General features: G+C 38.3%; 1 protein-coding gene across 1 annotated transcript; it reads right to left on the bottom strand.

Annotated features, from left to right (window-relative positions):
* Positions 1 to 10,608: 10,608 nt before the first annotated feature.
* On the bottom strand, positions 10,609 to 11,544 carry LOC125908696 (olfactory receptor 8D2-like). The gene has a single exon (XM_049611425.1). It carries the CDS (start codon positions 11,530 to 11,532, stop codon positions 10,609 to 10,611), a length of 924 nt encoding a protein of 307 aa, XP_049467382.1. The 5' UTR covers positions 11,533 to 11,544.
* Positions 11,545 to 16,801: the final 5,257 nt, after the last annotated feature.

The following is a 16,801-nucleotide window of genomic DNA, read 5'->3' on the forward strand; positions in this document are numbered from 1 at the left end:
AAAAAGTTAAGAGTGATCACAGCACAATTGAGAAGTTGTGGTTGTAATGAAGACAGCCATGAGTAATTCCCCTTTTTTTGTTCTTTTAACACATTTTTAAGTTTATTATGTGCTCATTCTACAATTGCATGGCCTTGTGGATTATAAGGAAATTTAATTTTATCTGCCATTTCCTTCTGCCTTTGTTTCCCATATCATTCCCCCCTCTGAACAGTTTTGACCCTTAAAATATTTAAGGTTGCTGAGGGTGGATGGTGTTCTTTTCTGTAACTTCTTCCTGCTGAATAGGAGCATAGAGAGGTCCCTACCTATGGGCCAACATTGCTCAGTTGGGGTTGGTATAGAGGAGTTACAAAAGGTAAAGACAGAGTTCAGGGGAAACAGAGCCTCCCTGAGTAGAAGGGATCACCTGTCTACTGAAAGGTATAGCAGTGAAGAAGTCTTCCAACAAGACTCACAGAACCATGACAAAAAGAGTAAAAAATGGACATAATTAAAAGATCTAATGCAATTGACAAGGAAATTCAGTCATTTCTGTGGCACATAACACTTCAGAATATCAAGTGATGACCTTATACCAAAAAAATATTAAAAGTAGGAATTGCATATAATCTCTAGAACAGTTAGAGCATTTACTCAATGTAACCTAAGACTTATTATTTGTTTGACAATACTTCTGAAGTAACAACATACCAAAGAAGCTTAATTGGTCAAAAAGACTTCATTTACAATTTAAATCTTGGGAAATTTGTTTTAAAACAAATTCAGAAAGATATAAAACACCAAGCTACTTTACCACCAGACCCAAATATCCTTAGTTTCTCTGCAATAAGGAGCCAAAAGCAGATAAGCCTTGTTTAGTAATCAATGCTTTAGCATCCCATCCTATTTAGAAAAGGCCTAGATGTCCAATGAATTCAATCCCAATTTGTCATGCAAGCAAAACTTTTTAGGTTACTAAAGCCTTTAAAAGCTATGTTAACAATTACCCATGAAAACTATGAGACAAAGTTAACCATTACTTTAAGTCATCCTTTTGCTAATGAATCGGAATAGAGATAACATGAGCTTATTTGACCTTTGATAAACCTATTTCAAACCAACAAACTTACGTTTGGGTCCGCCTGACAATTTGTTCCCGTGGTTAACTTTCACCTGGAATACTGATGGGAAAATCTGAAGTGGGTGCTCTTTGCTCCTTGACATCTCAGAGACGATAAGGGTAGGGAAAATATTTCTATAGCTAATAATATGGCTCACAGTTCTGAATGTTGGGTAGAACCCAGTCCAGTGTATAATACATGTTCTCAGTTTTTTCCAGTTTTCCAAAGGCAAGAAGCCCTGTGAGTTTTCCCCAAGGCATCTGTAAACACTGTAAGGGCATACTTAATAGGTTGTAGCATCGTGGTAAGGACATCATCAAAGGGAATCTTTTGTTCCTTTAAAAGGTTAGATTTTCCCCAATGACATAGGGGGAGCCAGCGTTCTCTGGGTGTAGGGGTGCCGAAGGGGCTGGCTGACAATAAGGAGGTTTAAGTTCCTTGGAAAAATTTATATTTACTTTGAGTGGGCCTATATCTTCATAAACATCATCTGCACTCAGGGGGAGAATAGCCAAATGGACAAGAGACCATCTAAGAATAACTTCAAGCAGTACATTGGTGCTTTCTGTATGGCGTGCCTTTATTGTTTTACCTATTTGTTCCCAAATGTCTAGGTTGAAGGTTCCTTGCTCGGGAAACCAAGGGTGGTGTTGCTGGATAATTATTAATAATTTAAGGAGTGCTATATGAATGTATTGTTCTTGTTCTAGAGATAGGGAGTCTCCCATAATGATTCTTTCAAAAGTTCCATGGCAGCGAATCCTAATATAGTTTCGCTTTTCTCTTACCTGGTCAGGAGAGATTGTAGTCCAGTGCACTTTTTCTTTTTTTACAAGCTCTAGTCATTCCACAGTGTTCTGCCGTCCTTGAGTTACATGGGCTTCTTAGCCACATCCACTTCTAGTCATGTAGGCTTCTTTAGCCACGTTGGCTCCTAGCCCCTTGTCCTCTAGCCACGGTCACCTTCTCAGCCACCTCAGCTTCTAATCACAACCCCTTCTGTCACATCAACTTCTTAGTCACGTTGGCATTTCTTCTAATGCTTCACGTTGCCTTCTATCACATTGGCTTTTCTTCTAATCACATTGGCTTCATGTTGCCTTCTGTCATGTTGCCTTCAATCACATTGGAGTCACCATCTGGCACAGACTATGAGTCTGGAGTTCTCTCTTGTCCAGCAAGAGAACAGATGCAGAATTGAATATGAGAGAGGCTAATGTCGGGGAGGAGACAAGAGTCCCAAACAAGGGTTTTGTGTCCGTATTTATTGAGCTCACATGATATTACCCACGTGGTAAACGTGAAGAAAACAAGATCTTACACACATGAACGTGGAGAAAACAATCAGACAGTAATCGTTAACTTGTGTATGCAAGAAGCAAAGGGTCTAGGGAGCAAGTGGAGTTTGTACTCAAAGCACATTGGTATCAGATGGAAAGTGATTTTACTCATGATCCCATTACCTCACTACCAATATCTCGCTACCTAGCATGGGGCGCTTTTGCCCCATGGTGGTAGCTTTCTGCCCTAAGCTTTTTTCTAACCCATTTATGTAAGTAGAATCTACCTACCCACAATGGGTATTTGGGTTGTTTCTAGTTTGGGACTATTACAGATAAAGCTTGTATGAATTTTTTTGTGTCATGTCTTTATCAGGGCATATATTTCATTTATTTTGAATAAATACCTTCTAGTGGAATCGCTGGGTAGTATGACAGTCATATGCTTAATTTTTTTAAGTTTATTTATTTATTGAGAGAAAGAGAGAGAATGATTGGGGGTGGGGCAGAGAGAGAGGGAGAGAGATCATCTCAAGCACACTCCACCCTGTCAGCACAGAGACTACACGAGGGGCTCAATCCCACTAACCAGAGATCATGGCCCAAGCTGAGATCCAGAGTCGGGTGCTTAACAGACTAGCCACCCAGGCACTCCAGTTGTATTTAATTTTTAAGGACCTGCCAAACTGGGGTGTCTGGGTAGCTCACTCGGTTAAGTGTCCAACTCTTGATTTGAGCTCCGGTAATGGTCTCACAGGCATGAGACAGGGCCCCACAACCACTCTGTGCTGATAATGGAGCCTGCTTGGGACTCTTTCTCTCTTTCTCTCTCTCTGCCCCCTCCCTGCTCTCTCTCTCTCTTAATAAATAAATAAACATTAGAAAAAAAGGAAACTGCCAAGCTGTTTTCTAATATGGTTGTACATCTTACATTTTCAACAACTACCTATACATAAGACTCACAGCTGGTCCACATTTTAGCCAACACTTGGTTTCATACATTTTTGTTTTGTTTACATTTTAGCTAGTTTCATTTGCTTTCTTTGGTGGCTGATGATGTTAAACATGTCTTCATGTGTTTACTGGTCATTCTTCTATCTTGTTTGTGAAGTGTCTTGTTAAAGCTTTTGCCATTTTTTTTTTATTTGGGTTTTGAGTTTTTATTATTAAACTGTACTTATATATTTATTCTTGATATAATCTTGTCAAATCAGCCAAGTATACAATTATTTTAATAACTCAAGGAAAAATATTCTACCCCAGTTTTTCTCAATATATAAGGAGGACAATGAAAATTCACCTGAGAAGAATTTCAAAATAAACTTCATCAAGCCTCATCATGAGCCCACTGAATCATATCATGTAATAGTTTGCTCAAGGGGTGTGTGTGTGTGTGTGTGTGTGTGTGTGTGTGTTTTCATAGACTCCAACAAAAGGGTAACATCTGCCAGTTATAGTGGAAGGGATGAGAACAGAATGTTTATTTTTTTTAAAAAATGTTTATTTATTTATTTTGAGGGATAGAGAGAGAAAGCATGCACATGTGCGTGCAGAGCCTGATGTGGGGCTCAGTCCCATGTACCATGATATCATGACCTCAGCCAAAACAAAGAGTCAGACACTCAACCAACTGAGCCATCCAAGTGCCCCCCCCAGGATGTTACTTTTAAGAAACTGAGAAGAAAGTTAGTTTCAGAGAAACAAAGAAACACACTATGACCATAACTAGTACCCTGCGATGCTACATACCTCTTCCCCATGACTTTTCTCAGCATATTCTTTACATCCTTACTTCTCAAGCTATAGCTCAAGGGATTCAGCAATAGATCAATAAAGATCACAGAGATGTAAAATACAGAGGCCACCTTCCCCTGAGCCATGTTGCTGCTACTGGAGATTGGCTTAAAATGCACAAATATGATGGATCCATAAATTTCCAGAAGCTGTAAATGAGAGCTGCTGGTACTAAAAGCTTTGGACTTGCCTGCAGCTGAGGATTTTTGAAGAATGTTGGAGAATATGAAGGGGTAAGAGATAATGATGATAGCTGTTGCCAACAGATTGAATTTACCTACAGGTATCTTGAGGAGCTCATTTAAGTAGATGCTGGGGCAGGAGAGCTTTAAGAGAGGCAATATGACACAGAAGTAATGGTAGATGATATTTTCCCCCACAGAAGGAAAGCCTGATCATGGAGATCATGTGGGCTATAGGTCCTAACGCTGTCACCATGTAGACCCTAGTCACCAACACATTGCATACCTTTTGGTACATGGTGGCACTGTAGAGCAATGGACTACAGATAGCTATGTATCTGTCACGTGCTATGGCAGACAACATAAGGAGCTCAGCAAACAAAATGAAACAAAAGGAAAAAACACTATGCCATACAACCAGGATAGGAGATAACATTTTGCTCCCATACAGAATTTCCCAGGAGTTTGGGGGGGTCACAAGTGAGTAATGAAAGAGATCTAAGAATGACCAATTATGGAGAAATAAGTACTTGGGATATTGGAGTTTGAAATAGAGATTTCAGGATCATATACTGAAATTCCCCACCACAGGGACCCCATAGATCCCCAGAAAGGATCTAAGGAGGAAGAAAGGCAGCTTGATTTTTGGTTCAATCTGTGACTCCTTCAAGGGCAAACTCAATCATCCTGGAATAATTGCACCTAGTCATTTGGTTCAGAAAGCAGGGGATATGAAACTCAAAAAAGAAAAATCACAGGATTTAAAAAATCTGTTTCTATGATTGGTAATTGCTTTGTGATTGTTGTGACAGGAAATACAACTCATCATCGAATTTAAATAGGTTGTCAAATATAAGCTAGCGAATTATTATAACTACATTTTAATTTAATCATGTTCAGAATTATGTCTGTACTTTCCATGTCAGGATTATGTTACATTTAGGTAAAGAGGATCACAACGTTTGCAGAAACAAAAAAAAAAACAATAACAAAACCCAATACAATCTGATCTTTAATATTATTGGCAAGTATCTGAGTAGGTCAAAGCTGTCAATAATTTTTATACCTTCAAAGATTCCCCAGTGTCTGGAACAAATAGGTTCTCAGCAATTATGGATTGAGTGGAGACAGCATCTTCCAGTGCTGAAGCCCTCAGTGCTGGGACATCACATTTTATTAAGTGTTAGGAAAGCAGTGTCAATAATAACTACTCTCTCCCTCAATTTATCTACTGGTTGTTTTAATACCATCAATTCTGTTTTAATGCTGCACTTACTCTTCAGTTTAGCAAAAGTTAAGGAGACAATATATAGTGGTATTCTGTCGCATTTTTCAGCACAACCCTTTCCCGGCTCAACAATCTAAAACACACACACACACACACGCACACACACACCAAACAACAGCAACAGTTATTGAAAATGAAACAAAAATTTCTGGCATATTGCACAAGGAACAGATGACAGTGTTTTATTTTATCTGGTCAAACCTATAGATATTTTATTTTTTAGAATCACTTAAATATTTTTCAAAATGATTTATGCTAATTTCAAAGATGTTCAAATAAGATAAAGGTAAAATGGGAAAGGAGTAAAAGTCATCTCACATTTGCTTATACACACATACTAAGCAAAATACCAGTAAGTAATCATATATACAGAGACAAATGCACACCCAGATAGTTACACAGAAGTAACAGGTCAAAATCATTTTATTAAAATGGTTTTACACAATGCAAGCTTTCATAAACAAAAATATTTTATAAATTTTCATCATCATAGAAGAAACAAAGTAACCCAATTTTAAATGGAAGAAATTGCTTAGCTTCTGATTAGTATAACCCATAAGATATATATCTATGGTGTTAGGGGAGTTTCTTGTCTCCACTGAACAGGTACCTGCTGTCTCTTTAGAAAGAGAAGGGGTGTTCTTGGGTATGTGCCGTGGTCCTCCACAAAAACTTGTGTTTTCGTCTGTTTTGTTCACTTTTCTTATTTCCTTCCTTCCTTTATTTTCTGTGCAGTCACCTTTTGTGATCTTTTTCATTTGCTCATTTCCAATGCAGTCAGTTCTGTATATCTCGGATATATGTAGTGTGTGAATTCACATGGAATCCTCTTCCAGATTATCTGAGAACTATGCATTCTCCCCTTTGAGGTATAATTTAAGGACTTATTATGTTTTTTGCACTTTTGTTTAACCTGGGAGTATGTGGGCAGATGGGGGAAAGAATTTTGTGTGTATCTCATATTTGATGAACTGGGTGTTTTGCTTTTCCCTGAGATTTTGTTTCATGCGTTGAATCCAAATTCACTCCACCTACGCAGGAGAGGAAGGTATGCCCACTGGGATAGTCTTAGAATTCACAGTCTCAGGTTTTATCACTAAGATAATTTAGTTGCTAAAACTGAGTATGGAGCCCTGGAGACTTTGCTTCCAGTAGAGAAACACTTCTTAAATTGGAGTGTACAGGTATGAAAACTTCAATAGGAAGTTTATTTTCACTAGTCTTTAATTAAATGTTAACATTACCGTCAAGTCAGCATCTTAGTAACTGATCATGTTAAAATATGTAATTATCTATGACTTTGTCACCAACAGAATCACATCTATTTTTCTATCACATTGAGTTGCTGTACATATGTTATAAGGATGTTATAGGGGTCCTTAGGATGAAATGGAGTACTGATCATGACCATTTGTACCCACTGTTACCTCAAATTATAGTAATTATTTGATCTGCTACCAGCTCTTGTGATTTATTTCACTAATAAAGAAGCCACAAATTTATTTTAAATATTGTGATATCAGTGGTATAATTTTTTAACAAATGTATATTATACAGTTAGAAACATTATTCTAAGAAAGAAGCTGATTCTTCATCTGACCACCTAAATGGTCTTTGATCCCCCAAAGGAATTGGGAACCTCTATATTAGAGAGTCAGCACTGGTTTGATGTTGTATCTCTTCCTAATCTCATCCATATGTAATATCTCTTCCTAATGGTGATTAGGAAAGAGGAAAAGGAATATGGGTTTGTCCTCAGCATCAGTCTGTTTCTTTCTAAAATGATGGCATTAGTAAGAATTCTCACAATTTTGTGAGAACACCAATTTCCCTCACTGCCATATTTTGACATTCATTTCATGGATTTTTTAACTAGTTTTTTTTTTTTTTGTATTTCACTTTATATATGTCAGATTAGTATTCTGTAATTTGTGTTTATTTTATCATTCTTACTGGTAAGTCAGGTTCACATTTTTGTTTCTTTCAATATTATGTAAATGGATACTATGGAACTTAAACAGAAAGTGAACTCATTCATACGTGTGGGGCTGGGAAGAGATGGGGGGAACTATAAGAGACTGAATATACAGAGTTCGAGAGACACAAATAGGAATAAAACAGAAGGGAAAATGGAGAGAAAAGAAGAACTTATCTCAGTCTCAGGTTTTATCACTAAGATAAGTTCAATTAGATATGCTTCACTGCCATTAGAGACTTGTGTTATTTTTCTAGAATTTTCTGCATTTTGCTAATATCAAGCTTATTTAATGAACAAGGTAGGACATTCTAAAGTGTTTAGGCACAAAGTAGAAACTTAGAAAACTTCATCTCCTTTATCCTCATAGAATCTAAGTGAAGAAAATTTTTAAAATCCCTTCAATTATTTACTAATACAAAAATTACCCAGACTTGACATAGAGTTTCTATTGATGATTCTTACCTAATTCAGTTATTAGCATGGTCGCTGTAATATTCTGTGTTTCTAATTATATAATGTCTTCTGAATTTATTAACTGGTGTTTTCAGTAAAGAGCTTTCCCTTTTCTAATACTTTTTATTTTATTGTCAGTATGTTTGTATCAGTAAGGAACCATAGATTCTCAGAAGCAATTCATTTTGATGTTCAAATTCTCCTAAATTTGTCCAGTAAATTTGTCTTCCCTTTTGACACATCTGTATAAACTTGGGGGCACTTATTTATTCTGTGCAATACTAAGATGTTCTAGGCTCATCTTGAATTTTAGGTACCCCACCCTGGAATTTACCATTTCTCCATGAAGTCCTTGTTTCTTTCAGTGGGTTGTGATAGAAACCAAATTATCATTGGATAATAGGCATGAACTTTGTTACTTGGATTTCATTGCTTCTAGGCCCATTCAATGGAAAGAGCAAGAATAATTTATTGATCAGATCAGATCATTCTTCTGTTCAAACCCATCAATGGCTTCCCATTTCACTTAGAGGAACAGTCAAACCTTTCAAACTTGTCTTCAGGCTCTACAGATTTTGTCTCCCTCCTCCACCATCCCTCTGATATTACTTTTCATGACTCTGCCCCCCATTCACTCTCTTTAAAGCACATTCTCCAAACTACAGTTACTTAAAAGTGCCCCAAGATGCTCCTCTTTCAAAGATTATATTTGATGTTCTCTTTGCCTGAAGTTTTCTTCTCTCAGTCACATAGCCTGATTCCCTACTTCCTTCAGGCTTCTAGGAAATATCATATTTCTCAGAGTCTGACCTCCGGGATTGAAAGAGCAAGCTTCTTCTCCTCCCAGTGCCCATCCCCCTTCTCTGCTTTAGTTTATCCTATAGCACTGATCATCACTGGATAATACATGTTTTCTTGTTCATGGGTTCGTTATTTGCTTCCAACAAGGATAGAAATTTTTGTTTGTCTGACACATAGTTGTTCAGAAAATATTATTGATTGACTAAATGAATGAATTTTAATGGTGTATAGAGGCTCTGGGATTATTCTTAATAGTGGGAGAATAAATAGTGAATAATTAAGGGAGTCATCCAGAGGGAAGTCATCTTGAGATCTAACAGAAAGGAGTCAAAATATGGAATAATTTGGAAATAAAATATGTAAATTAAAATTATAGTGAAAATTGGGACACGTTTGTGGCTCAGTCAGTTGAGCATCCCAACTTTGGCTCAGGTCATGATCTCATGGTCTGTGGGTCGAGCCCTACATCAGGCTCTGTGCTGACAGCTCAGAGCCTGGAGCCTGCTTCAGATTCTGTGTCTCCTTCTCTCTTCCCCATTCATGCTCTGTCTCTCTCTGTCTCTCAAAAGTAAATGTTAAAAATAAGTAAAATAAAATAAAATAAAATAAAATAAAATTTTAGTGAAAGTTAAGGGTGCCTGGGTGGCTGAGTCAGTTAAGTGACCGACTCTTGATTTTGGCTCAGGACATGATCTCACCATTCAGGAGATCTCTCGGTTCACGAGATTGAGTTCCATGTCAGTCTCTGTGCTGACCGTGGGAGCTTGCTTGGGATTCTCTCTCTACCTCTCTCTCCGTTCCCCTCTCTCTCTCTCTCTCTCTCTCATTTTCTCTCTCAAAATGAATAAACATTAAAGTTATAGTGAAAATTTAAAAATAACAAATCATTTTGTCCCTTTCTGCCATCCCCTCCCCAACCTTCACCTCATTTGACCCCTCCACAAGACAGATCCTATTTTCAGTGGTTATAACAACAGCTAGAAATCTTATGAAATTCCTATTTCTTCTTATTTACTAGCAACTATATTCCCTTAAAATTCTACCAACAAATGTCCATTGCTTCTGTAACCCTCTTGTGTATTAAAATGCCAGTTCCTGAGGGGATTTACACATTCAGCCATCATTAGACATTACAACTTTATAACAGGTTTGATTACGTGTTTGCTGTTTAGCAAGGACAATTACACAAAGGAAGGTTTCTGGTGTATATATATTTAGAGTGAGTAAGAACGTAGGCTAGGATGTCTGTTTCTTGAGTGGCTTGACTAGAGAGAGTAAAGGGGTCATTGGGTATTGGGACTAGGGGCACCTAAAGAGAAAGTGAGTGTCACGAAAATAAATCATTAGGACATTTTAGTCTAAGACAGCCCTTGATTTGCAACTAATCAGTTACTCTTAAAAAGAGAAGGAATAAGGGGCGCCTGGGTGGCTCAGTCGGTTGAGCGTCCGACTTCGGCTCAGGTCATGATCTCACAGTCTGTGAGTTCGAGCCCCGCATCGGGCTCTGTGCTGATGGCTCAGAGCCTGGAGCCTGCTTCCGATTCTGTGTCTCCCTCTCTCTTTGCCCCTTCCCTGCTCATGCTCTGTCTCTCTCTGTCTCAAAAATAAATAAAAACATTAAGAAAAAAAAATTTTTTTTTAAAGAGAAGGAATAAAACATAAGGTAAGATCTATGTTCAAAGGTGCTTTTTCTTTTAAAAAGTGCTCTTTTCTACACAGACCCAGAAAGTTACCCACCATTAAGAACTCTTTTAAGGGATTCTTTGACATCCTTGTTCCTAAGGCTGTAGATAAGGGGATTAAGCATGGGAATCACTGTGGTATAAAACACAGAGGCCACCTTCTCCTGTATGATGTCACTGGTATATGGTTTAAAATACATGAAAATGATGGAGCCATAGAAAACCCCAACAGCTGCAAGGTGCGAGCTGCAGGTACTAAAAGCTTTGGACCTGCCTTCAGCTGAGCAGATGCATAAGATACTGGAAAGAATGAAGGCATAAGAGATGAAGATGGCTACAGCACATGCAAATACATTGACTCCAACCAAAATCATCACCAGGAGTTCCTTGGTGTAGTCTCTTGAGCAAGATATATTCAGAAGAGGGAGGATGTCACAGAAGTAATGGCGGATGATGTTCATTCCACAGAAGGATCGACTAGATATGTAGCTGGTGTGGACCAAGGCTCCAATGATCCCCACTGTATACACACTGGTGGCCAGTAGAAAACAGATTCTTGGGGACATTATGACATTGTAGAGCAAGGGGTTACAGATGGCAACATAACGATCATATGCCATTGCTGTCAGCATGTAGGAGTCATCAATACCAAAGAAGCAGAAGCAAAAGAGCTGGGTCATACACTCAGGAAAGGAGGTGAAATTCTTCTCTGACACAAAGTTCACCAACATCTTGGGAATTATGACGGTGGAGTAGCAGAGATCTATGAAGGACAAATTACTGAGAAAATAATACATGGGCGTGTGAAGCTGAGAACTGATCCTGATTAAAAAGATCAAACCCAAATTTCCCACCATGCAGACCATATAGATCAATAGAAACAGGAAAAAGAGAGGGAGCTGGAGTCCTGGCTGGTCTGTTAACCCCTCAAGGATAAATTCAGTTACTGAAGAATGGTTTCCTGTATCCATTCTTCTCCCCGTTGTGATAGGCTGAGTAACTCAGGAAAGAGGCTTTCATTAGACAAACACTGTCATCTGACAGAATTTAGTGATCCCAGATCTGATGAATTACATAATTTCTAACTGGCACAGAATTTCTGAAAAACAAGACTAAAATCTTAGTTGAAGCCCTTATCAAGACGTCGGTGGTGCATTTGGCTTCAGTTTTTATTGCTCCCACGTGACATAGTGAAGTAAAAATCCTTTTGTCTCCACAAATTGAATCTTAGACTCTCCTACAAATGAAAAATAATCCTTGTGTTATTCAGTAACCTTTAGAGAAACCGTACAGTGCTGTTGCCAGGTTTTGCTGCTTTTTAATCTGCAGCAGCCTGTGTCCTCTTCTCATGTCTCAGAGCTTAACCTCTCCCTTACTGGTATCCCTGGGATTCCCCTTTGGCTTTGGCATCTTCATTTTGCTCATTCAGTGTCTGACCCCGATCTCACAGAGCTTTGGTTCCCTCCAAGCTTTCCATCTCTTCTCTGAGTTGCTGGTTTTGACTTTCCTTTCTTTTGTGATATATATACACATATTCAGTGGAATATTATTCAGCCATAAAAAAGAATGAAATCTTGCCATTTGCAATGATATGGGTGAAGGTAGAGATTATGATGTAAAGTGAAATAAATCAGTCAAAAAAAGACACAGACCATATGATTTCACTCATATGTGGAATTTAAGAAACAAAACAAACAAGTAAATGGAAAAAAGAGAGAGAGATAGGCAAACCAAGAAATAGACTCTTAACTACAGAGAACAAACTGGTGGTTTCCAGAGGGGACGCAGGCAGGGGGATGGCTGAAATAGGTCATAGGTTATTATTATTTTTTTTTAATATATGAAATTTACTGTCAAATTGGTTTCCATACAACACCCAGTGCTCATCCCAAAAGGTGCCCTCCTCAATACCCATCACCCACCCTGCCCTCCCTCCCACCCCCCATCAACCCTCAGTTTGTTCTCAGTTTTTAACAGTCTCTTATGCTTTGGCTCTCTCCCACTCTAACCTCTTTTTTTTTTTTTTTCCTTCCCCTCCCCCATGGGTTTCTGTTACGTTTCTCAGGATCCACATAAGAGTGAAAACATATGGTATCTGTCTTTCTCTGTATGGCTTATTTCACTTAGCATCACACTCTCCAGTTCCATCCATGTTGCTACAAAAGGCCATATTTCATTTTTTATCATTGCCACGTAGTATTCCATTGTGTATATAAACCACAATTTCTTTATCCACTCATCAGTCTATGGACATTTAGGCTCTTTCCATAATTTGGCTATTGTTGAGAGTGCTGCTATAAACATTGGGGTACAAGTGCCCCTCTGCATCAGTACTCCTGTATCCCTTGGATAAATTCCTAGCAGTGCTATTGCTGGGTCATAGGGTAGGTCTATTTTTAATTTTCTGAGGAACCTTCACACTGCTTTCCAGAGCGGCTGCACCAATTTGCATTCCCACCAACAGTGCAAGAGGGTTCCTGTTTCTCCACATCCTCTCCAGCATCTATAGGTCATAGGTATTAAGGAGTGCCCTTGTCATGATGAGCACTGGGTGCTGTATGGAAATGTTAAATTACAATATTGTACACCTGAAACTAAAATAACACTGTATATTAACTATACTAGAATTAAAGTTATACTATATTTAATTTAATTAAAAAATTTTTTAAATATTTGGTCTTATCAACTCATGTATTTTAAAGTTTTGTTATCATACAATTCATTAAACCTCACTTTACTACTTAAAAAAAGTATATTCCTCCATGAAACTGTTTCTAATTCCTCCATGAAACTTCTACTGCTCCAACTTCTTTCTCCCCAAAGGCACTCTGTGACTCTTTCAGAGAAAATAATGTAATTTCTTATAGTATAGTTATGGTTTAGTCATTGAGAGGTGCTGAGGAGCTGAGTGTATCACATCATATCAAACTAGATTAATTTTTACCCATGATTATCTCTTAGTTTTGTGACTCTAAGTTCCTTCTCCTATATAAACTCCAGTTTCTTCATCTTAAAACAGAAAATTCCTACTATATATGTTTTTTTGAAATGGTTTATTCTTCATTCACTCAACAGCTATATTAAGAGACTTCTGTGCATTGAATACGACAAGTTCCCACTCTCGTGAAGTTTACGTTCCAATGAGGGAAGTCAACAAACCAACAAAGAAGTAGATGTAGAATTTAGTCAAGTTATGAGAAATACTATGAAGAAAATAAAGTAGTGTAAGAGCAGAGGCTGGAAATTTAGAGAGCTATTCAAGGGAGGACTTTCTGAAGTGGTGACATTTAAGCTAAGTCCTGAATGAGCTGAGAGACTGTTAAAGGAGGTCATTGAAAGGATGTGACCACTGGTGGACACACAGCTGGACCCAGGTAATTGGTTGCCCCTCACCCCTTCCCATGTCCTTGGAATGTATTCTTTGCCCATCATTCCCACGTTAGAAGCCATTTTTAAGGATGCAGTCTTGTTGTTGGGACCATCTGGAATGTATATGTAACTAAACCCAGTTAAGGTCCCTATATAAACTTAATTCTGCCAAGCAGGTGCAGAAATCTAGTGTCCTGAGGCTGCCCAAGACAAGCCCATTAGTAGACTCCTTTGCTTATTAAATTTCCATCTACCTATCTGGAATGGACTACCTCTTTCTACCATCCCTCCATGCCCTCTATGTAAGGGGCCAATTTGTGAACTAACAGGGGGACAGCCATGTCAGTATCTGCAGAAAAGCTTTTTTCTGGGTGGAATGGGTGAAAATTGTCTAAAGGTACAAACTTTCAGTTATAAGATAAATAAGTCCTCAGCATGTTAACTACAGCACAGAGGACCCTAGTTAATAATACTGTATTTTGTATATTTCAAAGTTGTTGAGAGTAGATATTAAAAGTTCTCATAATACACAATTTTGTAACTATGTGAGTTGATGAGTGCTATTCCAAATTTACACTTCAGATAAATGTTAAAAACATACTTGTGTGGCCTGTGACATTAACAGAAATGATTTGACCTCTCTTTCCTTGACAAAGTATTAGACACACACACACACACACACACACACACACGCACACCAGAAATAGTCTCATAAATAACAAACTGGTCATTACCAGAGGGGAGGGTGGGGGAATGAGCAAACTAGGTGAAGGGAACCAAGAAGTAGATTCAATTATTCTTCAAACGACTCCTAGTACAATAAGAACTCTGGGTGATGATGTCTCTAAGGAGTATGGGCATTTGAAGAAGTTTGAGGATTAGGATGGTTAAGCCTCAAAAAAAATTTTAATAATTTTTGTTAGAAATGTGTAATTTAATTAAAGTTCTGGAATAGGTTTCTCATGCTAGAATTATAACCAGTAGAGAAAAGTGGGCAGAATAAATAAAGAATCAGAGAAAACGCCAGGAGTTTCTTCCTTTTATTTTGAAGGTTAGACTTAGGGACTCTTGTGAATCCACTATTGAAAAAGCATTAAGTGGGGAAGGACATCATTTTTAAACCTGAGTATAGCACTTTATGAGGGGGGCTAGGAGTCAGGAGCTTGGGTTTTTATTCATAGGTTGGCCCATTGCTGGCTCAGAGATGTTGGATAGTAAGTCAAGTAATGGCAGTGTCCTTTTAATAAAAGAGGAATTCTTGAGTAAGCCCTGTAACACTACATTATTAATGCATGTACAAATGCTCCATAAGCTTCAAAATTCAATATGAATGAGAAATATTAATATGACTGGACTTGTCATTGGGACAAAAAGTGAGTTTGAGGTCAGGAGAGCAAGCAAAGAATTATGGAGGAGAAATGATTTCCACGCATTGCACTCTTTGAGCTCATCTGCCTTGAAGGAGACAGTTCATGCCTGTGCATTCTTGTCCAAATAGCATGGGTAATGAGAATTTTTAACTGTCTTCCAAACTTCAGTTTCAATTATAATATCTTATAAAAGGCAGATAGAATTAGGGGTGCCTGGGTGGCTCAGTTGGTTAAGTGTCCAACTTCAGTTCAGGTCATGATCTCACGGCTCGTGAGTTGGAACCCCGCGTTGGGCTCTGTGCTGACATCTCAGACTGGAGCCTCCTTCAGATTCTGTGTCTCCCTCTGTCTCTGCTCCCCACCTGCTCACACTCTTTCTCTCTCTCTCTAAAAATATAGAAACATTTAAGAAAAGTCTTAGGGGCACCTGGGTGGCTCAGTCGGTTATAGGTCATGTCCTCATGGTTCGTGGTTCGAGCCCCGCTTGGGGCTCTGTGCTGACAGCTCAGAGCCTGGAATCTGTGTCTCCCTCTCTCTCTCTCTCTCTCTCTCTCTCTCTCTCACCCTCCCCCACTCACACTCTGTCTCACTCTCTCTTTCAAAAATAAATAAACATCAATTTTTTTTTTTAATTTTAAAAGGTAGATAGAATTTAATGACTTACCTGAATATTACCACCAGGTAAAGTGATGCTGGGCCTACATGAGTTTTTTTGTTTGGTCTCACACAGTGCACGCATGTGCACACACACACATTTGTAAGATATCAAACATTAATGGCCCAGAATCTCACTTATTCTGGCAAAATCATGGAGTTGATTTTGCATAAGAATCAAGAAGTATTGATGAAGGGTAATAGCTTGACACCCACTAAGCACAGCAAGAAAATAATCCCATTGACCCTCAGTCCTCTATTATTGAAGGAAAGTTTTGTTTGGATCTATTTGGATCTGAAAGAGGGATGTGAGGGGAAATTTCCCCTTAGGGGCTTGTCATCCGCATGGTTGGACTCTACAGGGAAGGAACAATTACAAAATACATATTTGTTGGCAGTGTAGTTGATCCCTGGGGTGTTTCAAATAAACATCAAACTTTTTTTCCCAAGTGTCAAGAAGATTAATAATGATTCCATAGCATCAGAGAATGACATATCTGATAAAGGGTTAGTATCCAAACATATACAAAGAAATTATAAAATTCAACACCCAAAAAACAAATCATCCAGTTAAAAAACCGGCAGAAGACATGAATAGACATTTTTCTGAAGAAGACATCCAGATGGCTAACAGACCCATGAAAAGATGCTCAAAATCGCTCATCACCAGGGAAATACAAATTAAAACTACAGTGAGATATCACCTCACACTTGTCAGAATGGATAAAGTTAATAACATAGGAAAAAACAGATGTTGGTGAGGATGCAGAAAAAGGGGAACCCTCTTACACTGTTGGTGGGAATGCAACCTGGTGCAGCCAGTCTGAAAAACAGTATGGAGGTTCCT

This window comes from Panthera uncia, chromosome D1 (assembly GCF_023721935.1).
Source record: "Panthera uncia isolate 11264 chromosome D1, Puncia_PCG_1.0, whole genome shotgun sequence".
Lineage (NCBI taxonomy): Eukaryota > Metazoa > Chordata > Mammalia > Carnivora > Felidae > Panthera > Panthera uncia.